At 36.7% G+C, this 25,879-nt stretch overlaps 1 protein-coding gene and 1 pseudogene across 1 annotated transcript; both read right to left on the reverse strand.

Moving 5' to 3' along the window:
- Nucleotides 1-519: 519 nt before the first annotated feature.
- Nucleotides 520-16,779, reverse strand: LOC130710425 (uncharacterized). The gene is made up of 24 exons (XM_057559702.1): nt 16,423-16,779; nt 15,169-15,278; nt 14,473-14,638; nt 14,274-14,374; nt 14,056-14,128; nt 13,821-13,956; nt 13,494-13,654; nt 13,137-13,261; nt 12,912-13,011; nt 12,041-12,137; nt 9,433-9,484; nt 8,548-8,649; nt 8,313-8,459; nt 7,967-8,129; nt 7,649-7,879; nt 7,348-7,508; nt 6,709-6,837; nt 6,491-6,608; nt 6,160-6,355; nt 4,445-4,556; nt 4,209-4,363; nt 2,376-3,783; nt 1,854-2,048; nt 520-1,288 (listed from the first exon to the last, which is right to left on the reverse strand). The coding sequence occupies exons 1-24, from the start codon at nt 16,553-16,555 to the stop codon at nt 818-820; spliced, it is 4,842 nt and encodes a 1,613-aa protein (XP_057415685.1). The 5' UTR covers nt 16,556-16,779; the 3' UTR covers nt 520-817.
- Nucleotides 16,780-22,391: 5,612 nt separating this feature from the next.
- Nucleotides 22,392-25,756, reverse strand: LOC130712353 (uncharacterized; annotated as a pseudogene).
- Nucleotides 25,757-25,879: the final 123 nt, after the last annotated feature.

Consider the following 25,879-nt stretch of genomic DNA (forward strand, 5'->3'; position numbering starts at 1 on the left):
CGTGGCAAGCCTCCCTGCTTCCTAAAAACATAAACTTCAATATTAATATTCATCTCAGTCCCAGTAAGATATTATTAAAATTTATAGGAACCTTTCAGGGTTGAGTTTAATTTTGATGCATCGACGGTGTAAAGTATTTTTACACCGTCAACCAATCAGATTTCAAGGATGTGACATGTCAATTAAAGAAATTAAATGAAAAGAGAGATTTTCTCACATCCTTGAAATCTGATTGGTTGACGTGTAAAAAAACTTTACACCGTCGGTGCATCAAACTTTTTCTCTTCAGGGTTTACCTTCCAAATTAACTTATAAATAACACTATCAGAATTTTTTTTTAATATTTTTTTTTCATCAACTAACTTGATGTTCTGTCCATTCCTTTCCTGGGCGTACAATCAGTCACGGGTAAATGCACATGCATGACTGGTGTAAACATAATGAATGATTCTATCAATGGTAAAGTATTATGACGCAAGCAAGCCTTTCTCAAAAAAACCATTAGATGCGAATACAATATGCTCTGTAACTTGGTGCTTCTATCCTTGCAAAGGTTTAAGATAATTACAAAAGTATATGTAAACAACATATTCTGTAATCACAGAATTCATCATCGGGGAAGGAAGACAAAAAGCCGAGGAAACCATCACACAGAAACTCAAAAGCAGTGTACAAAATAGACAAACCATACAATCTCTACAGATTTTGTGCAAGAATTTTGTTTCCCTCCCCCCTTGCTATTTTCTCTACAAAGAAGTTCTATCTTTACAACAGCTTCACTAGGGATACCACATGTTACAAAACCATCTTAGGAGACTCAACCAAACGGTGAAGAAACTGGTCCTGCAACAGCATCTGATCTTTTGATGCTACCCATTCCACAGACAATGCATCCGGGTGCAGTCACTGCTGAAAATTTGGCTCCGCAGAGATCACAGACATCATATCCAATGGTTGAAAGCCTGCTTAAAGTGGCAGAACAGAACTGTGAGGGATCTTCCAAGGGATCAATGGATTTATTAGTCAAACCCCTCTGAACACACAGGTCAATCAAGGTTCTAAATTCCTCTTGCTTGCTTGGAGGCGCTTTGGTAAATAGTAGTTCTAGCATTTGCTTTGAATATGCATAATTCTGGACCTCCATGTTTCTTTTGATGGCAGTTCGAATGCAGTTTATTCTGTGTTTAGCAAGAAGAGGCAATGAACCGAGGTGACGTGAAAGTCTCGCCATCTCATCTTTTGCACTGATTGCACTTGGACCATGGACCTTCTGTAGACGTCCAATTTCCTGAAATAATGAAGGAAAAATTTCCAGTCACCCAACATTTTACGTAAAAACTGAAACCAAATTCGTTGATTCATGTCTAAAAGGGAAACTCAACAGTTTTAGGCCACGAGGTATAAGACTTTCCAATGTAATTTACCATGTCTGATCAACCACCAAGGCATGAATAAAAATGGTTTCAGCTTAATTAGAGTGTGGACAATGGTTTATTATCTGTCTTGCAACTTAGACCCCAGCTAGAATCCAGTGTCAACAGATTGAAATTTAATGTCATATGTCAAATGAAATGAAATAAAGTAAGAGCCTGAATGTCCCTAATTAATAAGGATAAAAATGACATTTTCTTCCGATATAGTCAGATGCACGAAAACAGTAGCAGAGATCATCCGTTTTCTCATCTCGCTTAGGAGCAAGTTGAAAATAAATATTGACATCTCAATTCTGTTTCTCGAATACATGAGGCTTATGGTCAAGAGAAACAAAAGCTCATGTACATAACTTAATTATCTTTTTTCTGCAGTTATCCATTCTACCTATGTAGTTTAAAACTGAAGAATGGTATAAGTACCCGAAGAAGAGTGACTGCTAATTTGTATTGAGCACAGATTGTTGCTTGAGCTTTTATATCACTTCCACGAGATTGTTCCTTAGCTAATGCAAGAAAAGCTTCATCAAAGCAAGACAATGCATCTGAAAGATTATTTAGCTCAAGGTGAGCAAGTCCAATCTTGAAACATACAGAAGCAGCAGCCCCACGGGGAACCTGTCATAAGAAGCCATGAGAAAGGAAATAATGAAAAACCAACACGTGTCTCAGTAGGTTCATTAGCCGTGCCATTAATAATCCCTATCCTGTTCATATGTACAATAGCTATATCAGAACCTTTTCTCCGCAGACTTACTAATTTCTCTAGCATCCACAAAATTATGATAGGAAAAACAAAAAAAGTATTGTTCCTTTCTGTTTCTTGTAGATGCCAGTTCATTCTAGAACATCTAATCTTGCATTTCCCACATTCTTCCCCACATGAATAAAATTTGTTGGCATTTAGCACAAATATGGACACCTATGCATGTATTTTGTTTATACCTGTCCAGGATGTACAGAAACCGGTGCAGAACTACTTTGTGAAGGCTTCCCTGAATCAGCAGAATTTGGTACTCCAAGTACACTAAGATCAAGAGGTTGGCTAGAAAATTGTGCCTGAGCAGCCTGCAACTGAGATTGGGGCATGACCACAGCCTGTGCTGAGGATTGCGGAGGGACACCACCATCAGGAAGTCCTATGGACTCGATTGGAACAGCAGGTTGTTGAATGGCTTGAGGGGGAACACCACCTTGAAACCCAACATCAGCTTCAGAAACGCTAACCTGATTTGGAGTTGTGTTGCTTATTGGACCCCCTGGAGTGAATCTTGAGAGAAAAGTTCCAGCAGGAGGCAGCGATGCAGCAACCTGAAGGGAAGAAACTGTATGCTGAAAGAAATCCTCTGGAATAGGTCCTGCTTTAGCTCCCCCACTCACAACCCCAATAGTTGGCTGCGAAGTGGAATCAGGTTGAGTGAAGGCGTCTGTACCAAAAGGGTCAGCAGGAGTTGAAGCAGTAGCAGAACCCATTCCAGTAGTTGCTGGTGGCAGGGACAAAATCTGGCCAAGATCCTGGTTTCCACTGATTGACGACCTGGTCCTCGTTGGAGGAGGTAACCCTTCACCAAGTTTAAGCTGTCTAGTGGCTTCTTTAATCTTATTTACATCCACAGTAGAAGAGGAAATTGGGTCTCGAATTTTAATGTGTATTTTCTTTTTGGATACTCCTTCTTCATCACTGCTGCTACCATCAGCAGCTCCATACATGGATTTCTTAAATTCTTCTTCTGCTTTAGCCTGCTCATCAGCAGAGGAACTAGCAAGTTGTTTATTAAGGCTTTCCAGACCCATCATTGAACCACCTCTGGGATTCACATCCGATTGATTAGATATGGATTTAACTGAAGATGCTTCAAGACCGTTTAATTTATTCTCGTTACCTCCTGGCATAAAGGCCTTAACCAAGCTATCTTCCCTCACCTCAACAATATTGCCCCTTCCTCTAATTAAGCCTAAATAGACACCAATATGATCTACAATAATGGATGGAATCGTACCCTCATCAGTCTTCATGTATGGTGTCACTTCCGCAGCAAGCTCCCACTTAGGTATATCCTTGACAGTAGTTGGGGTTTTAATTTCCCAGTTTCCACCACCCCATTCAGGTCCTTTTGGAACCATACTCTCAGCAGCAAAGTTAGCAAATATACCCTGTGTCCATCCACTAGATCGAACTCGTAATATCCTTTCACAATAACGCCTCAATTCTGAGTCAAGACCTTCTTCTTCCAATTTCTGAGCAAGACGACGCATGGCGCTGGGATTAAGGTGGCATATAAACAGATCAAGCATGCTTTCATAGTCTGCTATAACTTCAAATGTTTCTTTTGCACTATCAAATTGACCGAACCTGCAAGTGACATGACATTATGAAGTAACAGCCAACTTGTGTATCACGCTATATAATTAACTACAGTACCACTACCAACTACTCAGTAAATCATCAATCATTTCCAACACTGTAGGTAACAGATACACGCATGTCATAGATCGCAATTGATACAGGTGGAGCTAAGAATCAATGACAGAATAATACTACTAATAGTTTACTGGGAAAGCATTATTCGCATATAAACAAGCAAATAAATGGTCAAAGTAATTTTAAGAATTAATTATACAGGGGGACAATTGTTCCTAGAACGGAAAAACGTGTAAGCTATAACATATTTTATACAGAGTAGAGTTATGAAATGAGTGTGCTGTCCATGTATCATAGTTCAATAATAGTTCAATAATTACCAAAAGTAAATGCAGAATCATAAGCCAATTGCTTACCTGATACAGGCATTACCCAACTGCCTGAACCGGTGAAATAAATGAGATGTGGGAGGACATCTTGGATAATCTCTAGATCGCAGAAATTCATCTTTCAAAACAGATAAAGCAGTGGAAAAACGAAGAGCTTTCACAGCATAAACACCCCGCATCACCTGAAGATCAAATATTCAACATGCTCAGGAGTTCAGAGAGACCAACACAAAATTTCCAAGACAAAGAATTTCACTGCTTACCTGGGTGAAATGAGGACCTGATTGTGATAAGGACACAGCTAAATCTCCACAAACCGGAGATCCTCTAGCAAGTATGTCCAGAGACCTTGGTGTTATGCGCAAGCTGTCAAACCTTCATCAGTTAAGAAGTTAACGTGTCAATGTATCAGTATGAGAAATATGATATAAAATCAATCATGTGTCTTCACCTAATAGCTTAAGCTTTTAAGATAATTGGTTCATGACACAGTATCGGTTCTATCCTAGATAGGCAGGTCTATGCATTGTCCACACTTCAAGCACAATACACTCTTACGTAAGAGGCGTGTTAGATATATAATATTGAACTATTCATGTGTCTTCATCCAATATCTTAAGTTTTTAGGATAATTGGCTCATGACAATCAGCTTTAATGTAAATTTAATAAAAAATTAAGGGTTAAACATGTTCCAGTCCCTGACATATAGGATGAAATCCAAATAGGTCCCTAGAAAAAAAATTATGACTGCATTTTTTTTTAAATCAAATAAGGACGACATTATGGTGCTTGTACGGGGCCAGTATACATGGATTTTTCACATCACTTTTGGTCATTCTAAATTTTTTTTTAATCACTTTTGGTCCTTGTCATCCCCTTTCCCCTTTTTCCTCTCCCTCTTCCTCTTCCTCCTCCCACCCAACCTCCACAGCCACCACCCAACCTCCACAACCACCACCCAGTCCACACCTAAACTCCCTCCCTCCCCCTTTCCCAGAACCAAAAACTAGCAAATCTATGGCACACAGCGATTACACATATAACATTTAGTTTACATTATTGACTATAGTCACTTATTTTCTTTTTAATTATTGATTCGTCTGCTGATGCTTTGGCTTCAAGTACTTATTTTCATCACTGTCAGCAGAATGAATGCTCCATCTAATTAACTTTAGCTTGTGTGCTGTCACTTATCCTTTCCGTTGAAATATTGCATTTAAATTATGTCTGAAATTTCTTTATTTTGGTCTTATTTCAACATGATTCTAGTTTCTAACTGATGTTTGAAGAACTTGCAAATACGTTGTTACCCTTTCCCTAAATTGTGTGATCAATTGAAAAGTTTGAAAAAAAAGAGATAAAACAGCCCTCAAGTTGTCTGATATCTACTCTCATTCTCTATGGTACAATTTTTTCTGCAATACAATCATTACTTTCCAGGCCAAGACATCAGGAAATTGGTTTAGGATGGATTTATTATCAGGAAGCCAACCGAGATTCATTCCCGTTCACGAGCTGGGGAAAGGGAGAAGGAAGGGAACTGGGGGCTAGGTGGTGGTTGTGGAGGTTGAGTGAGAAGAGGAAGAAGTGGAACGGGGGAGAAGGACCAAAAGTGATAAAGAAATTTTAGAATGACCAAAAAGTATGTAAAAAGTCCACGTGGACTGGCAATGCAAGCACCATGATGTCACTTGTCCTTATTTGAATTACAAAAAATTGTTGAGGACCAAAAGTTAAATAAAAAATTATGGGGACCTATTTGGATTTCACCGTGTCAGGGACTTGGAACATATATAACCCAAAAATTAAATGTGCTCTTGAAATCTAAATCGTGGTTCTTTTACCCAAAAGGTGCAATTTGATAAATACCCAGGATTATTTCCAAACATGGTGTAAATTTTGGTGCAAGGTCTACATAACAAAACTAAATTGAATTTTTCTAAAACTAGTTTAAAATTCAAAGGCATAAAAGAAAACCTCGAAGTTATTTGGTATAATATTTCTGACAGATCAAGCTTCTGCTCAAAACTTAGCTGCATTGTGACAAATCCAATAAGAATTGGTTCAAGGAGACCAACAAGACAGCTTTTGATCTCTACTCCCTTTTTCTGTCTGGGATTTATTTCAGTAGGGTTAGCCAGCAATAACCGGTCATTCAAAGAACCAACCAAGACTGCCAAATAAATTCATATAAAAAAATCAGGACATTGTCGAGAAAAAAAAAGTACAGTAGTTGAAGCAAAAGAACACGCCTGGGAAATAGTGGATATAAAAATTAGGACATCCCAGTATGCCGCAAGAAAATTACCTGCATAAGGCATACTGATTGAGAGGATTGACCTCACTTTTCCATCCCAACCAAGTATACTGATTGCAGTAGCAGTCGAGAAAAGAAGGGCAGGTCCAACCCACAGGAGAGATCTATAGTGAGCTTGAGTTAGGGTTTCAAAATAGAAAATATCGTGACACGGGAAATTTAATGTGAATAAACAATTTCTCTATTTTATAAACAAACAAAAAGGATATTGAAGGAAGTCCCTTGTCAAAATTGGTAGAAGTGCCTGCGAGTATATCAAGGGCCGCTGAAACAATAAGGACTCTGTGTGTCGTTAAAATTCCAGCAACATAACCCCTAAGAGTTTCTTGCCAGTGCACCTGTCGAATTTTTAGAAACAAGGATTAATACAGAGCTACTTATTAATATTTCCCCAAAGAAGAATGCTATAATCAATGACTTCACCCAAAGGGAAGAAAGGAAAAGGGATCAAAAAAATTATTTTTGGGGGGGGGGGGAAGGGAGAGAATGGCTGTAAGTAACCCATAGGACTAAGAAACAAGCTCTAAACATATTCAACACAAGGTAGGTTGAATCAATGTATTGTTGACACATCTTAAGACTCATACCAATGCATTGTGAGCTAAAAGTTCATTAGTTATCGAGTTTTTGGTTATATACAATTCAAAAATAATTTAAAGAGAATTTTTAAAAATTTAAATATATTTTAGAAATTAATATGAAATTAAAAAACAAAACAAAAAAATCCTATTTTCTCTAATCAATTTCCTTTTTTTCCTTTACTCTTATCTTCTAATTGTTCCACTTAACTAAGAGATGTATGCTATGCCACTTTCAATCATAATTAAGAAGCACGCTCTAAATTATACCTGAAGAACAATCTCGTTTCTTTTCAACTTAATTGACTTTTTTCCCTCACTGTTGGTTGAGATATAATGGCCATTGGCAGTTGAAGTCGATAAGCGGTACCCTTGTATGAGCTTTACTTGGCCAATTTGGTTCCCATGAGAAGCAAACATCAAAGTTGAATCTATAATCAGAGAAACCACTCTCAATTTTATGGGTTATGCCACCGAAAAACTAATGCTAAGCTTGTATAAAAAGGGATAACATTGTATACAAGTGTGTAGATAGATGCATAAATTATGTGATATACGCATGTTCAAGAACCTATTGGTGTAGAAAAGATACGATCAACTTCAGTTTCAAACATAAATGGCGTCGGGCCACGAATTGAACCAACACTAGTCTCTGCAGGTTGGTTTTCTTCAAAAACTTTATCATTGTCCTTAGCTTCTTTAGAAGCCCCTCCTGGTAGAGTATATACAGCCAACCCTGTTCTGTCGTCATCAAGAATAGCAAATTGGTTCTCATTGGAGCCAATAAATGCTGCATCTCGACCTACAAGATGATTACTTGAATTATTAACACATAGTGCATGAACAAACTCTGGCATAAAGAGAAAAATGCATTCCACTGACAAAATACCTTTAACGGTGCTGCTCTTACTGTTTGCTGTCTGTGCATCAGTATTTTCCCAGTAAAATACAACTTCATTTGTAGCACCACTAAACTCATAAACTACAAGAAATAACCGCTGCTTTTTACTGTACACCAAGTATTTTGCTCGGTACTCCACACTTCCAGGAATCTATAGAAAATTAATGAACAATATTACATCGTTGAATTTGCCAATTTGTTGTGATTTTCACTTACAATAAATAAATATTTATAACATATCAATATCATGTGAAATGATCAAATGAATGTCTCATTAGACTGAAAAATAATTACAAATACATGATATTGTCCAAAAAACTACTCTCTACATTACCGAATTATAGAGCTTCCGGTAGATACTGTCAGATCCAGACGATAGGTTATGTGCCATTAGGTTCAGTCCATCCACATAGAACGCTCTGGCTGGATAATGAAGAACTCGGTTGGCTTTATTAAAGAAATTTAGCTCCAAATGAAATGGCTGGCAGTGGATAAGTGGCGTTATTTGATTGAGCATAACAAATCTAATAAAAAGATGTCTCAAAATCAAATAGTAACCAGTATCATACCTCGCAAACTGGAAAATCATTCAGATGATGCTTGGTATCTAGAACAGTGATGAGAGGGACACGTGATATTGGAGAAATTTTTGCATGGCCTTCCATAAAATGCTACAAAAATCATGTAAAATCCCATTCAGAAAAATTTGATAAGAAGCAAAAACGATGTCCTATGAATGATTTGTCTCCTAACATGTGTACTGTGCTGTTCTTGTTAGGATATGGTTAATCACCATTTTTATTTTTATTTTTGCATTGTCCTGTTGGAAATTTTCTTTGGAATATGCTGTGTGGGATGAGAATTAGTTCCATCCAAAGTACTGGAATCAGCTTCTCTTTAATAAATCCAGAGGGTTTTAGTTTTTGTAAAGAAGCTAAAATTCAATGCAGTATTGGTCTTTGCTGTCCTCAGATGTCTTTAGCTGGAAAGGAATGACTGACTTTTCAAGGCGTCTTTGTGATCTCTACGCAACATTAGGGAAAAGGTAAGACTTATGGCTTGTCTGCCGTGACTTACTCAAGGAATGTTTTAGAGGTGTTTCTCTGTTAGACATGTAGAGATATTGGCATGCCTTGTTACATGACTAAATGTCCTAATCTCTACGTGTTTCTTCAGAATTTCCTTCTGAAGATGTCTTATCCTTAATGCTTTTCTGTTATTTGTTAATGAAATTCCTTTCTATATTAGAAAAACATATAAAAAACACAGGCTAGAATGCTAAACTAGCTCAAGCGTCTGGAAACCTTTAAAAAAAGTTAGGGAATTAAATGAAGTGCAGTAAGTGATTTGAGTTACATCTGCTTCTATTTCTTTGCGTTCAGGCTTATCTTAGCATGTGACGATAAACGTTTATACCATAGCAAAAAAATGAAGAAAACAATAAAGAAACATACACTGTAAAGAAAAGCCTTCCTTGCAATGTCTGATATTGTAAGATGACTGCGGCTGCAAGAAAGAGTGCAGATGTCAACAATGATATAAGATCATTATTAAGTGCAACAAGTGATATGATATCTACTAGTCAGAAATATAATATAAAATCATTCACATGTCTTCACCCAACAGCTTAAGCTTTTGGGATAGTTTGTTCATGACAAGGTATCCAAGCTCCTACAACCAAGTGGTTTGGAATTCGATCCTCGTCCCTATAATCTAATAAAAAGTTGAACTTCAGCACAAGGCATGTGGGTCTATGAATCGTCAACCCAAGAGCCAACTGAACATCCATTGATGAGAGGCAACGGGCTCTTGCATGAGAAGGCATGCTAGAAACATAACAATTCATGTATCTTCACCCAACAGTTTAAGCTTTCGGGATAGTTGGTTCATGACACTATTCAATATATGCTGAGTAACAAAGTAAAGGAGAAAATGATCAAGCATTAGTAATTAGTTACAATGGAATCTGATCAGTTTCACATCTCAAATTAGTGACTAAAAGATTAATCTTAAAGTAAAGTTTCCCAGAAGTCCAATTCTTGTCTATAATTTTATTATCAAATCATGGATAATCTTGGACCTTACAAATTGATTGGAGCAGATAATTGACCTTTGATAAATCCATAGGAATTTTCAGATTGCTTTACATTATATAGCATATAAACATGTACTCAGTAGTATCATGACTGTGATTTACATAAAACTGATTTCAATTTAGGATTTAGAAATTTTCATCAGGTTCCTTTTGGAATTATCAATTTTAATTGTTTAATGTAGGAACATTGAAGTATCAAGCACTGTCCGGAGAAGTTGCAAGCATTGGAACTGTTCTTTGGCTATTAACTATGAATGTCTCAATTTCATGAATTTGGAGTGCCTTTTTATCATTATTAACCATTTATGTGTATAATATAATTTATATAAATATATAAGAAAATTCAATACAGCGGCCGTCCTGCTATACCGCTATAGCGGTTTTGGGGTCGGCCGCTACATGCCGCTATCTGGGATTTGACAACACTTATTATATTCAATCAGAACTAGTGTGCTTTTGGCCTTCTGGTGGAAGCCACACAGGGGGACCAAACGTGCACCTAGTCAGTGTTTAAGCAGCTGATGAGCACTTCAAGATGATGGTAAGTTCTATGCCTTCTCCAGATCTTAGAGTATCAAAATAACACTTATATAGAAACCAAGATTCTCTAGAAGTTTAATTTTGTGTTTCTCGAAGACTATGAAAAAGTTTCACATTACATGCAGAAAAACAATCACTAAACTAAAATTTCAGAGCTATCTGCTAATTGGCAAATCAATCAAATGGTCAAAATGAAATATAGACACCATGGGAATGAAGCACCCCAAAACCTTATCACAAATTAACCTTATACCCAGGCTTTGTTGTTAAACCTGAGACTTCAACAATATCACATTTTTGCAACTAAAGTAAACCCATATATATATATAGGGGAATGCTAACTTACTCCCACTTGTTTTTTAGAAGGAGTAAGTTAGCACTCAACACCTTTTATTTTGGACAAAAAGCTCCAGCTCTCTCTTCAATACAAATAGTTTTAGTCATGGGTACTTAAGTAATTTAAACTATCATTAATTACCATTTGTTTTGATTTTTGAAAACCTGCAGCCTTTTTCTCTCTCCTTTCTTCATCTTCAACCTTTTCTCTCTCCTTTCTCCAAGACACATCTTGAACCATGGTTGCTATGAAGAAATTGAACAAGGCTTTCAATTAACGCCACCAAGTCTTCCCTTTTATTAGTATAACTTAATCTTTTGGGCAGAAATTCAACAATTACTATGATACCTCGGCCAGTAAGTTCATGAAAATGTCACTCTGTTATTAATCAATGGAGGATTGGAGGCCAAATTGGTTGTTCGTTGGCGTTGGTTTAGGAGTAAGGAAAAAGGCTTTGAAATGGGTTCGACGTGGGTCTACGGCAACGATGGCTCCAATTTGGGCCCTGTAGGTGGTAATCGGTGATAGTGTTTTTGCTGGCGAAAAATCGATTTTTCTGCCGTTGGTAGGGTAATCAGAATTTCACGATGAAGGCAATGACCTTGCTCCATGGTAGTCTCGACTTGCTTGCTCTAGATGGATATGGGAGATTGAACAGGAAAGAACTTTGGGAAGCGAAACAAGAGAGAGAAATTAGAATTTTTTTTAAATAAAAGATTTAAACAAAATTACATAAGTAACCTTCAATTTGAATCAGAATTTAAATCTGCGTTGAAGAGAGAGTTGGAGCCTTTTGTCCAAAGCAAAAGGTGTTGAGTGCTAACTTACTCCTTCTAAAAAACAAGTGGGAGTAAGTTAGCATTCCCCATATATATATACATATAAGGTATATCATTCAAGTGTAGTTTCAGATAATACATAATAGGCTGTACCACCCAATTAATACCAAAAACTCAGAACAAGAGTAGCAGGGGATTTAGAGTCCATACAGAATTATATAATTAACTTCATGGATGCTAAAACCACTTTATCCATCAAAAGACCAGTAACGAATATATATTCCTTTAACTAACTGCAAATTCTAACTCACCCTTTCAGAGTATGCTCTTGTAGTTTTGCTTGAAGTTGATGGTCCGCTAGCACTCCTGATGAACCCAAGGCTGAAAGTTTTTCCCTTAAGACAGATGCTGCATAGCACCTCTACCATCAGCATAACTGATTAAAAAGAAGAATGGAAACAGAAGAAATATACACAAATATGACATGCAATACACTAATAGAAAGAACAGTGTGGAAGATACAATGCCAAAAACAAATGCAACAAATGAGTGGCAAAAAAATGCAACAATAACAACAATCAAACCGCTTTCCTACGAGATCAATAAAATGCACAAAAAATGAACAAATTACAAAATAATAACTGTTGAGAAGGCAATCCTCACCTCCAAACTAGCTTTTGGGGTAGAGTTAGGCCTCCCAAATTCTAATAATTACGAACACAACCTACATAACTAAATATGTCATCAATCCACAGTTCATGTCACTATTTCACAGTACCATCAGCTGTAACTAGTTCAACCTCTGAGGTTTGGAAGAGCTTATTTAAACTAATATTATAAACACTAATGCAAGTGTTTTGGGGTAAGCTTACAAAAATAGTCTATGACCTACCTATAAGCTATTTTGAGCTCCTTTTCATAAGCTCCTCATATTAGCTTATGAATAAGTGTTTACACCTACCTGTTAGCTATTTTGAACTTATTTTAATAGGCTTCTCAAATAAGCTTATGAATAGGCGCTTATTGTCATAAGCGCTTAATTAGCAGTTATAGAATAAAACAAAAATTGCAGCTTCTAGAAAGAGCATTCAAAAAGGACATAATTTCTCCAAAATAAGTAGTCGGTAAACATGCTATGAAGGCTTGTTTAACCATGATTCTAGATAAAATGAAAAACATCACCTGAAGATCCCCGTGCACTTTGTAAAACTGCAAAAAGTTGCTTTCTCCCTTCTCTACTGTATGCGGCCTTATTTTTTGAAGTGTCTGCACTTGTCACATTCTGTCAAAATAAACATCAATTTTATAACCCATATTCACCATCATGTAAGGTATAAATAATCCAAAGTAGCAAGAAACCATATCCACCATAAAGTTAGGTATAAATAATGCAAGGTACCACATAACTGCAAATACTAGTGCTGCTAGATTAGATTTTGGATGAAATTCTATAGCTTTAATTCGCGGCAATGGATAAACTGCTTCTCCACCCTGTTGGGAAAGGAGGCGAGGGACATCAATCGATTCAATTGCTGCACCAGAATGTAATACATATCAGCCAAACACTTTTAAATTAAAAGAATGGTACACTAACAAAGCAAGATAATCATTGGTATCTCTGCCTCTATTAAAAGATTCTGGAAGGGTGGGGAGGGGGCAGCAGCAGAAATCTTCTGCAATATACTTACCATAAGCAAGCTATCAAAACCAACATAAAGTCATTAGGTATGCAAGGTAAAGGTAGAAAGAGTCAATATAGCTAACCTGCAGGCTCAAAAAAATTAGCTGCCATTGGAGGTCTATTAGGATTAACTGTAATACGTGTTTCCCAAACTTGCAGATTTCCATCCTTGGATAGAGTTACAAGTAAACGCAACATGGGGAGCCAAGCCACTGATTTTATTGGCTGTGAACCAACTTGTTTTCTGAAATTTCAATAACAAAACATCAGATCTAACCAAAATAACAAGCCGAAACCTAAATATTTACAAATGACAACAATATAATGACAAATAAAAACTTTAGGAGACAATGATACTAGGGCTCAGTTACAGAATGAGGAAAGATAGATCGCGCATAAAATACACTTACATTCCAATCATACTAGGTCTTTCAGTTGATACATCCCATGCCAAAAGTGTACCCCGTCGATCCCCCACAAAAACCCATTCCAGAGTTGGATGAAATGCAAATGCACCAGCACCAACAAGCTTTATGGTGTTGTCAACTGAACAGAAAACAAAATATAAATAATACTCCAGATAGGACATACATGAGAAAGATAAACCATATCAACAGGAAAGTAATGTGTACGAAATCATCTCACGTTGTAGTGTGTAATGAATAGCATAGGACTGAATGTTATATGCTCGAATCAAACCTTCTGCATAAGCAACATACTGGGATGGGAAAAAAATGAAGTCAATTCCAGGAAGGATAGGGTAGAAGTATGTCATTAACATAAGAGACTCAACAATAGACATGTTCTCCAGCAAAAATACAAATCCCATGAAATATTGATAAGAAATACACTGTACACATTACCAGAATAGGGAGGCGAGGATGACAAGCAAGATTTACAATAGGCTTCTTCAAGTCTGTCTTAATTTTGGTAGGTGCTCTACCACCTTCAACAGTTCCAACAACTTCATTTGTGGAAAAACAGACATTGAAAATTAATCATCACCATCAGTAATCAAACCACTACAAATACATCATCTACACTATGATAAACCAGACCAACCTGTCACGCTCATTCGTTTATGGAACCCAAAAAACACAACAGGTTGTAGAGGGGTCAAAGCCATATGAACTTCTGAATCAGAAGAAATTTGTTCAGTCTTCTTTTCTGGGGAATGCAACACACATGTTTGCTCTAAGTCAAAATCACAAGACCGTATTGTACAATCCTACAAATGTAAAAGTAACAGATGTTATATTAAGAAATGAAATTGACAAAGCAAACAGAACAAGTAACCAAAAATAAATAAATAAACAAAACAAAAGTTCACTGAACAAGAGAATCTTTGCTAGTGCATCTTCGAATCTTAAAGAATGATAATAGTTGAATCAAATAACAATTATAAGCATTTAAAAATAGAAACTCCTAATGTATTATGGTTTTTTCTGTACTTCATCAATTAAAACACTTCAACCCTACAATATTGTCTCCATCGTCTGAAAATACATCAATCATGATTATATTTTCCTATAACTTCCTCTATAACCAAAAATACAAAAGATTTCTGGACATTTATGGGCGTCAAGATATCAATGACAAACACCTGATTATGTTTCTGATTAAATCACGATCTTTTGCAACACTAAGTCCTTTTATAACAACAAAAATATGTGTCAACTTTCTATTGAATAATTAAGAAACAGTAAAACGATTAATTAGGGAGGAGACAGTCAAATAAAAAGTTCAAGTAAAGCAAACCTGGAGAATTGCAATCACAGTATGCCCACTTGTAGGACTGTAAGACATTCGAACAACGGGCGCACCAACGCCAAGAGCAGAAATCTTGCTCCCTGTTAATGCATCTAATTCTGCAAACATACGTGGAAACAAACCAATAAGTAAAACAGTTGTGTCAAGACACAAAATCAAGTCAGCAAGCAAAGAAATGCATCATGCAACAATGCATCTAATTCTGCAAACATACATGGAAACAAACCAATAAGTAAAACAGTTGTGTCAAGAAACAAAATCAAGTCAACAAGCAAAGAAATGCATCATGCAACAATGATAGCTCCAGCTGACAGAGAAACTCAAAAGATTTATAATAGATCACTAGTTCCTTAAGAATCCCTAGCCAAATTTTTAAAAAACGACAATGAAAAAAAAAAGAAAACTAAATCTATTATGCTAAGTTGCTAACAGTAGTCGACAATATCAAAGCTAATCATAACATATTAAATAAAGATAAATCATCTTGGAGCCGTGTCTGCATGGCGCACGACGATTCCGTATCTGACACAACCCTGTAGGATTCACTAATGACACGTATCCACCACACATACATGCAAGTCTAATTTTAAAATTTCCTAGCTCCGAAACAGTTATTAGACGACATAGACAAGGCCATTTAAAATTTGAAAAGGAACAAACAAATAAAGGTTGGCTACATTATAAACATATAAGCAATTTTTCCTTAGCCACTATTGTAGTTAATTTTTCGTTTTACATGGACAGTTCGCCTAGGACAAGTTTTGAAAGGAAAGTGTTTCGGAAAATATCAATAGAAATGATGCCCAATGTTTTTCCGTAAGGGCTTACAAAATGTCAAGTATCGACACATGACATATACTAAGACATTATAAATCTCTAAGCTCACACACAACACACACACAATTAGGTATGTCCCAATGTTAGCTTCTGCTTCATAGTTCATAACTAGATGCTAGTCAATATCTATAACAAACACCATCAACTCAACACAGAGGATCGCTTTCATTCGTAAACGCCTTCTAAACCCAAAGCTTCACATAAGCAACATACATTTAACAAGCATTACATAAAAATTAACAGAAAGTTCAACTCTATTTCTTCTTCCTGTATCAATCACAAGTTTCAAGTTCCAAATTGGCGAAGCACACAACCGTCAAAGTCGATTCGACGAAACACAGTGAACTAACTAAGCTTACAGAACTGAAGGCACAGAGAGAGAGAGAGTTGAGGTTAGTGGCTCACCAACGATGTAGGTACCAATGGCGACGGCGACGAGGGCCTGGTGGTGATGGAAGCAAGCAGCATGAGGCTGCAAGGGTCTGACGCCACGGCCAATGTGGCGGAGATCCAGATGCTGCAGCGTGGTCCACTCCATCGAATCGCGTCGCCAAATACGAAGGAGAATTCAGATCTTGCTCCGAAGAAGCTACAGCGACATGGAATCGGTGCTATCAGATAGTGTTACTGTCGATCTGAAATGGAACGAGAGGGAATTGGAAGAGAAAATGGGAATTGTGAGATCACGGAGCAGAAGGAATAGCTTGGATGGAAAACTGGGAGAAGAAGATCAAAGAGGAAAAAGAGTTAGCAGAAGAAGGAGCTCTTGCTTTTGTTTTTTGATTTATAAAAATGAGAATGAGACTCGGAAATTTACGCTGCGTTTGGTTTGATGGAAAAGGAATGGAAAGATTGATGATGGAAAGAAAACTGGCCCAAAACTTTTATTTCCTTTGTTTGGTTGTATTTCTAAAAGGGAGGGAAAAAAACAAAAGCATCATCAACAATAATGATCAATAAATGGCCCCACCATGTAGGGTTGTCCATACTGGACCGGACCGATCCGAACCTGGTCAAACCAGCGGTGTTTTACTGAATGGGTCGGTTCGGCCGTGGGTTTGGCCGAATTAGTTTTATGGGTTCAAGTTGGTTTGACCGTCGAATTCGGCCCGACCGAAGTAACTCTATTTATTAAAAAAAAACAGCTCAATCCATAACATAACCCTAGTCGGTGTCGCTCTCACTTAGAGATGGCAAGAAAACCCACACCACGTGGGGCTCGACCCGAACCCAACCTGAAATGTCGGGTGAAACCCGATTTCTTTGGGTTTGGATTTCACCCGAATTTTAAAACTTGTTTGGGTTTGGGTGTGAAATTGATTAAACCCGCACCCAAACCCAAACTCAAACCCGAAGCCTTATGCATGTAATTATCAGCCCTTATATATATTACTAAAGTTACTAATAGGGTTTTTTTTTAACGTAAAAAATTCATTAATTATGTTGTTTATTAGCTTATGTTCATGATAAACTATATTTTTTCCTTTGTATTGGAAAGATGATGAGGTTTAATCAGCTTATGTTCATGTTGTTCTCTTATGTACATGTTGTTTCCGGGTCGAGTTTTTGGGTTTTTTTGGGTTCGGTTCTCACATCGGGTTTTGGGCTCGGGTAGCCCGAAATCAAGGGGTTTGGGTTTAACTTTTACACCCGTATTAGGTTTGGATTTGAGTGTTAAGTTCGGGTTCGGATGTGGGAATGGTCAAACCCACACCCGCGGGGCCTGTTGCCAACCCTACTCTCACCCTCACTGTATGCTCTCACTAGTAGTCGTCACCCTCTTCCCTCTCTGAAACCCCTCCTCCCTCCCCACCGCAACACGACCACACTCCTCCTCCTCCTCCCGCCCCACCGCAACACGACCACACTCCTCCTTCTCCTTCCTCCCTGATCTCGACAGAGTTTTTCTCGAAACACACCCTTATCACAACAAAGAACATTCATAGCTTCCACTGCTTCAATGGCTGTCATCCAAGCAACCCGCCGCCAACGTCGAAGTTCTCGAAGTTGGAGTGCCAGAGGGACAAGCAACGACGGAGTGACAACTTGTGGATTCAGATCTAGGCATCTAGTTAAAGCTTTGTTGTACATATATGTCAAGATTTAAAGCTTTCTTCTCTAGTGTTATACAGATCTATTAACAATCTATTTTCACCTTCTTCTCTCATGTAATTTTTTCAGATCTGTTAAAGATTTTTCTTATCTTCTTTTTTTTTGAATTTTTCTGGTTGTGTAAACCGAATGAAACCACCAAGGTAACCGGACGGTGGCAGCCTGGTGGTTTGATGGCTTTTCAACTGACCAAAACCGGCGTTTCGGCTCGAATCCGCCCGTTGGACAATAATACCACCATGTGTGCTTGTCATCATTTACAGTGACGTGTTGTTGCTTCCGCTACGTTCAACAGTAGCGTTTTAAAAACTGGACCGAACTGGTGACCAGTTTAGTCACCTTCAAAAATTGACAGAATCACTAATTAAAACCACGTCGAACCAGTCAATTTTTATTTTACTTTTATTGTTTTGAAAAAATTATTTTTAACATTATTTAATTTTTATCATATAAATATATAAGATGCACAACCTATAAAATTCGAATTGTCCTCGAATGATAGCTCAAGTGGTAAGAGCTGGTGGACACATGAGTTGAAATTGAATTAATCTAATTTTTTTAGTATCGTATGTAAATATATTACATATTATACTAATTTAATGGTAATAGTATTATTTAATTATTACCGATTTAATTGTGGCTCGACCATTGAACCTTGAACCGATGTCTAGAATTGAAAGTGCTTTGCTTTAACCATAAAATACATTGATTGTCAATGGAGATCGTACAACAAACGCGCAACTAAGAGGTCAATTTTTTTTATGAAAGATATGTACTAGAGGTTGAATGAGAATGAGACGATAAACGATTTTGAAACACTCACACTTCTTTATCTCTTTTATATTATTTTCATTTACTTTCTCTTCCTATTACATCACATATCATATGTATGAATCATTTTTCTTCATATTCACTCTAACAGTTTGTTTGCTAGAAGAGAAATATAGAAGAAGGTGTTATTGTCCCCAAGTGTTAGCTCAAGTGGTAAGGGTTAGGGGACATAAGAGTTGGGTAAGATGAAGGGTGAAGGGTCCAGGGTCTGAATCCTGAGGATGGACTAATTTAGTAACATTACTAACAACTAACATTTGTTTAAGAAGGAGTTACTAGAAAGAGATAGCAAAGATAGAGGTTGGTTTGCTTGTTTGGTGAAGAAGAGATAGAGAGATAAAAGTGATGGGTCTTTCCAGTTTTTTATATCACTTCGATATTTGAAAAGAGTCTAGAGAGAGAGAGAGTTAATTTTTATTTCACTTTCCCATTTTAGCTCTTCATTATTATTATACTTATTTATAAATATTTATATTTTTATGTTAAAATTTTCATTTTAGACAAATTAATATTCTCCTTTTCAACTTTCTATTCTAACAAACGATAGGAGAGAGATTTCACATCCTTCTTTTTATTCTCTTTCTCTTTTATTTCTATCATACCAAACAACATATAAAATCTTACTCTATCTTTTATCTCTTTCTCTCTACTCATCTTCTCTCTTTCTTTCTTTCTCTCACCAACCAAACAAAGCATAAGGGTAAGTGAATTTAGAGTCTGAAGAAACATTGACAATGAAACTTGAAAAAAAAGTTATATTCATACATGAAATCCACTTCTGCATGCCTAAATGATATGTATGGCAAGTGTTAATGTGTGATAGAAAAATAAGAGAGCACGGTACGGAGAGAAAAAGAGCAGAATTGAGATGAGAGAAAAAAATGATATGTGTATGTATCAAAACTTACACATGAAAGGAGTATGATGTTCAGTGGTGATTCACATACCACTTTTTGGTGCCCAGACACTTATTTTGTGACAATTTTAGACCGCCACAGAGTGAAAAATTAAATAAAACACATTCTATGGCAGCTTAAAATCGCCGCGATATCGAGGTATCCCGTAATGTAATGTGGTTCACCAAACATTTTTTATCCCAGTGTCGCGTAATTTCAGAGCCACGTCGTTAATAAAGTCCACATAGACGATTTCCGTCTGAAATTGGATGGCAACTTAACGGAAGGAGTTGATTTTCACAAATTGGAACATAAGGGATTAAATTCGCTCATTTTAAACATGAGGGATGTAAATCACACATAGGTGAAAGATGAGGGACCAAAACTGCAATTAAGCCTAAAGTTAATTAGATTAGAAAAGTGAATATGTAATTGAATTTTATAAATCTCATACACCTAAAATAAATTCTAACGTAAAAATAAAAGATGTTCATTTCTCTTAAAAGGTATTCAATACTCCTTCTTTTGACAAGTGTTTTATTCTCAAATCTATTTATACTAGTATAGTAGCCCGTGCTTTGCACGGTGAGTAATTTTTCAAAATTTTTCTTACCCAAACTAAATTCTTCACTTATAAAAGGTAAGATATACCATTGCCCAGGTCCATAGTATTAAGAGACAACCCAGTACATCATAAAAGTCATTACATGCCAAAATGAAGTTAACAGTACAACATACAGTGCATCCTAGCTATTGGGTGTCGTCGTGTATTAATACATCAATGAGGCCAACTTCTTCACTGGTGAAAAAAAAGGTTAAAGAGTCACCCTCTTTCAATGCATGTAGTTTGCAGAAAGCTCTCCAACCCTACCAATCCTCGCATATGTCCGTTGTTCTGGAACACCAAGAATTTTACAACGAACTTCTTTGCCAGTTGGACCTCTCAATAGCCAGTTGTATAGTTCACCCTGGAGCAGATAGTCATAAACATGAGCAGGCAAATTCTGCAAAACACAACTCATACTATTAGAATCATTGTTTTAGAACTACAAATGAAAAGTAAATTGGTTACACCATACCATCTGACTCGAAATTGATTGATTAAGTGAGAGTCTGCAAGAGAAGAAGCATGGATACAATATCCAATCTCGATCCTGAGGAGTTTGTATCTCTTCGCAGTCGGACTCTGTGGAGTTTGCAACACCAAGCGCAGAAGAAGGGGGAGTTATAACTGGAGGTGGAGGTGGAGGAAGGTAACATACTTCCTCAATACCTTCATTGTGTATAAATAAATCAAAGTTGGAAAAACCCTGGTATTTAAGAAGGCACCAGTTCAGCCCTTCCAATGAATAATACTTGCGGATCTCCAATAACCCTTGAAACAAAAAAGACTTTTCATATTTGCTTTCATATAAAACCAAATGCATCTTTCCAATGGGATCAAACAACTTCCACTGCTTGGTTAGTTCATGATCAAATTCGACAACAAATCTGGGTGAAACGAATGCTAGTTCTTGAACAATGAAAATACGTAGTTCTGTTGTCAGATCCTAAATAAATTAGAACATAAAACAATTAAGTTATACAATGATAGTTACCTGCTCAGGTAATGAGAGAATGGCAATTGAATCTCTACATCCTAGAAGATCATCTCCGAAATTCAGCTCCATTTACAGAGATGCGTTTTGATCCTTGCAAAGAAATTCACCGCAATCTCGTTTGTCTAAAGCTGCATATAAGTACTCGACAATACACTTAGCTATTATATTATGGCAGAATTTAATATTCATGACAATGTTGTTCAAAGCAAATGAATGAAAGTTTCCATAAGTCAATGTTATTCAAATGATATGCTTGAATTGGCTGACACGCATTGAATTCACAGAGCCAAGTTTGTCATATTAATCTATCTAGTTTACCATAATATAGAAAACGCGTTATGCGTATCCCTCATTTGAAGTTGATTTAAACGGGTTTCTTATTTAGTACTTGTAACCAGTTTAATTCCGTTGTTTACCCAAACATAGTGAATATATTCTGAATATTTACTTTAGTTGTTGTCTTATGCATCACAAATTATATTTCCCAGTAGTTGAACGTATATATAATTTGGCATGGGTATAGTGGATTAATTTGGCTAGATTAAATAACCATGAACGAAATTGATGTCAACATCAATAATGGCAGAAGATAAGATTACTATTTGCTTATTGATAAATGTTGAAATAGAAGTTGTCAAAATTGAGTAGAAGTATTTATCTTTGTGACTGTGTATACGCAAAATTATTGAGTAATGATCACAATAGAAATGGGTGGGCATCATATATGAATGATAGTGACCATGGAGCTGCCATCTCTATACAATCACTCTTATTACATATTCCACGAAAATTGTATCTTCCAGGATTAAGTCTGCAAATAGAAATGGACATGTATAAGGTTATTTCATACGATGGGATCATAACGGAAATACATAATTATGCTGAAATAAAAGTTCATTGCAATAACTTACATATTTTAACTGAAGGATGTCCATCAAAGATTATTAAAAACATCCTTGTATACCACATTTTTTGTTACACTCGAGATTAAACCGTCTTCATCCAAGATCAAAATTTTCAAACATTTTCTTGACTTTACCCTTAATAATGACACATATAACTGACCATGAGTAAACACTGGTTTGGGTAGATACAGACCGACATGAGATAGCGTCTGGCCTTGGCTTTTATTAATCGTCATTGCAAAACATAAAGAGATTGGAAATTGTCGCCTGACAAATTTAAAGGGAACACCGGAGTCGGAAGGAACTAAATCCATTCTAGATATAAGCACCTTCCCCCCTAACTGCTTCTCAGAAACAACATTTGCAACAATAACATTTTTACCCAATTCTTTAACAATCATTCTTGTGCCATTACAAAGTCCACCTGCTTGGTCAATGTTGCGCAACAACATGATAGAGACACCGACCTTCAAAGTCAATTTGTGATTTGGTATGCTGGAACATTGAATATTATTCAAGAACTCACTTGTGAACCACTCTGCTTCAACCTCGGAATCTTCATCTGACTTGCAAGTAGAATCACAACTCAAATATTCTCTAACCTCTCCTGATATTTTAGACAGCATCTCATTGTTGATAGCTTCTACACTTTCTAAAGTGGGGGCCAGAATAGCACGTTCTTCAAAGAACTTGTAATTCTTTCTTCTCAAGTTCTCCAACATATGAGGGTAAGAAAAATCAATCAAACTTTGAATTGGATTATCAGAGTCAAGAATAAGAAGGTCGTCTGGTATCTGAATGATAGATTCCCCATCCCCACTTGGATTCACCTTTCCATCACCAATGAGTAGCCAATCAACGAACTTTGTAATCTCCGGGTTTTCATCAAGGGATTAAGAACTTGTCAGCCTCATGTTTTTGGTCAATTTAAGAACAGAACACTTCTTTCAAAGATATGACGAATTTGTGGTGGCATTAACTATATCACAGCGACTTCCTCTCTATATAACTGGTAATATTTGCCTGAAGTCCTCCCCCCAACACAACAACTTTACCACCAAAAGGCATGCCATTAGTACCACTTGGATGCGACTTCATTATGTCATTTAAAGTCCTGTCCAAGGCTTCAAAACAAAATCTATTAAGCATTGGTGCTTCATCCCATATGATCAGACTTGTTTTTTGTAACAGCTCTACTTTTAAAGAACCCTGCGCCACATTGCAAGTTGAGCTCTCTTTTATAGAAATGGGAATAGAAAATCGAGAATGCGCAGTTCTTCCCCCAGGTAGAAGTAATGATGCAATTCCACTTGAAGCAACATTTAATACAATCAACCCTTGTGCCCTTACTGCAGCAGATAATGTATTCCACATATACCTTTTACCAGTACCTCCGAATCCATATAAAAAAAAAGACCTCCAATAGTACTTTTAACAGCATCCATTACAGAATTGTATATTTGATGTTGTTCTGCAGTTAATGAATTGAGTAATGAATCGTGCAAACCTCCCATCTCAGTTGGATCATAATTCAACTCATCAGTTGATAATTTGTTCTCATACTGACTGACATCAAATAAATCAGGAAAGGGTAGGCCTGAATAATCTTTTAATGACCTTCCATTCATATTCAGCAGCTTCTCCAGTTCTATTAAACAAAGATTTCTCAGATCCTCATCATTTACATGTAGATCTACATAAGAATTTAACCAGTTAATGTTTCATGCTACTATATGTGTATTAGTTGAAATATATTGGTTTTATTAGAAGAACCTAGAATGCGTAGTTTTTTCCTCCTTTCATAAACTATCTCGTCAGACAAAATCCTCCAACTTTTCTCCCACACGAATTCAGGCTTGCTCATAGTGTTTGTAGTAAGCCACATGACAAAGAACTTCTGAAGCTGAATACCTACATAAAAAATCCAGCCCAATATATATTACACATGCGTGGATAAACTCTAGCAAACACAAAGCATGTTGTGTGTTTCTGAAGGTATAAATAACGTGAATTGTATAGTACTAACCTGATGCTAGATCATTTGCTTCAATTATTGCATCTATAAATTTTTTGTCATCAGCTAACAATCCTAATGCATAACATGCGTCTTGAAATGATGGACATACAACACCATCAATGGTTCGAATGCTCTCCCAACTTGTGCAACCTTTCTGTATAGTTAGTAGAACTCTCAAGTAGTAAAGTTCTCCAACTCCATGAGGGATATATTGGAGTCTTCCAATAGATTGACCTTTTTTCCTTGGATGTCATGTCTGGTTGTCCTCATCATAAACAAAATATGATGCGAACTCTGCATATGTAAAGGCTTTACCCTCTTCATACCTACCATTGGCTTTCATCCAGGCTATAAACATAGTGTCTTTATCAGAGGCTTTTTCAACAATGTGGTTCAAATCACCATGATCTCTAAAACATACACTTTGCTTATTCGGTAGGTGAAAGGTCATTTTCTTAACCGAAGGCCACTTAACATGAATGTAATATTTGAAGGTCCTCCAAACAGCTTCACATGGAGTCAAATATCTGCAATCATAATATTGCTTAATCTCGTCTTTCACCTCAGGATCTGTGGAATCATTTTTGTGATTGGAAATCTCAACATTTACTCTATCAGGGCCTTTGCTGACATATTTAAACAGGTATTTGATCGCATTTGACTTGTTGCAGTATTCTACATTGATGTGACCATTGTATAGCATCAGAAGTTGAGGATTATAAGGGACAACGTAACTATTGTCCATACGAATCCCTTTCTTCTCAACATAAATTCCAGTGTCTCTCCTTTTATATACAGGATAACCATCTTCATCAATTAATGTGGTTTCTTGGAATTTTTTAGGAAAAAATTTGCTGCATTTTCCATTAGCCATGCAAGGAGATTTACCATAACCAGGACCGCACGGGTCATGCAACATATAAGTAGAGACAACTTTGTTTAATTTAGGACATACCTTCTTGTCAGGAATCTCAGCGCATATGCATTTATCAATGTCAGATGTTGTAACTAACTTGTTCTCCTTGCTAAGCCATAACAAAATATGCGCGTGTGGTAATCCTCTTTTTTGGAATTCAATTGTATACATCCCTCTAAGTTAACAACATCGTCAGTGATTACACAAAAATGCTTTACAAATGACATAATTAAATAATTACGAAAAACCGCACCTGCTTGTAGAGGACCAAAAATAATACCACTTTGCAATGTTGCTATTAAGTGGTCTAGCTTGATTTTAAACACTCGACAACAAACATCGGGTCTTTCATCAGCTCGTAGGTTTCGTTTTCAAACAAACCTGTCAATTTCTTTCCACGCAGAATTGGAGGTCATAGTAATGAAAAGATCGGGATAACCATAGCGCTTGCGTATAGCCATTGCGTCTTGGAAACAATCAAACATATACCGTTTCCCACCAACAAATGATGTCGGTAACACAATACACGTCCCCAAAGAACTTGGGCCAGTTTCACCACTAGACATGGCTTCTTCAAAGACACT

Source organism: Lotus japonicus, chromosome 4, assembly GCF_012489685.1.
Source record: "Lotus japonicus ecotype B-129 chromosome 4, LjGifu_v1.2".
Taxonomy (NCBI): domain Eukaryota; kingdom Viridiplantae; phylum Streptophyta; class Magnoliopsida; order Fabales; family Fabaceae; genus Lotus; species Lotus japonicus.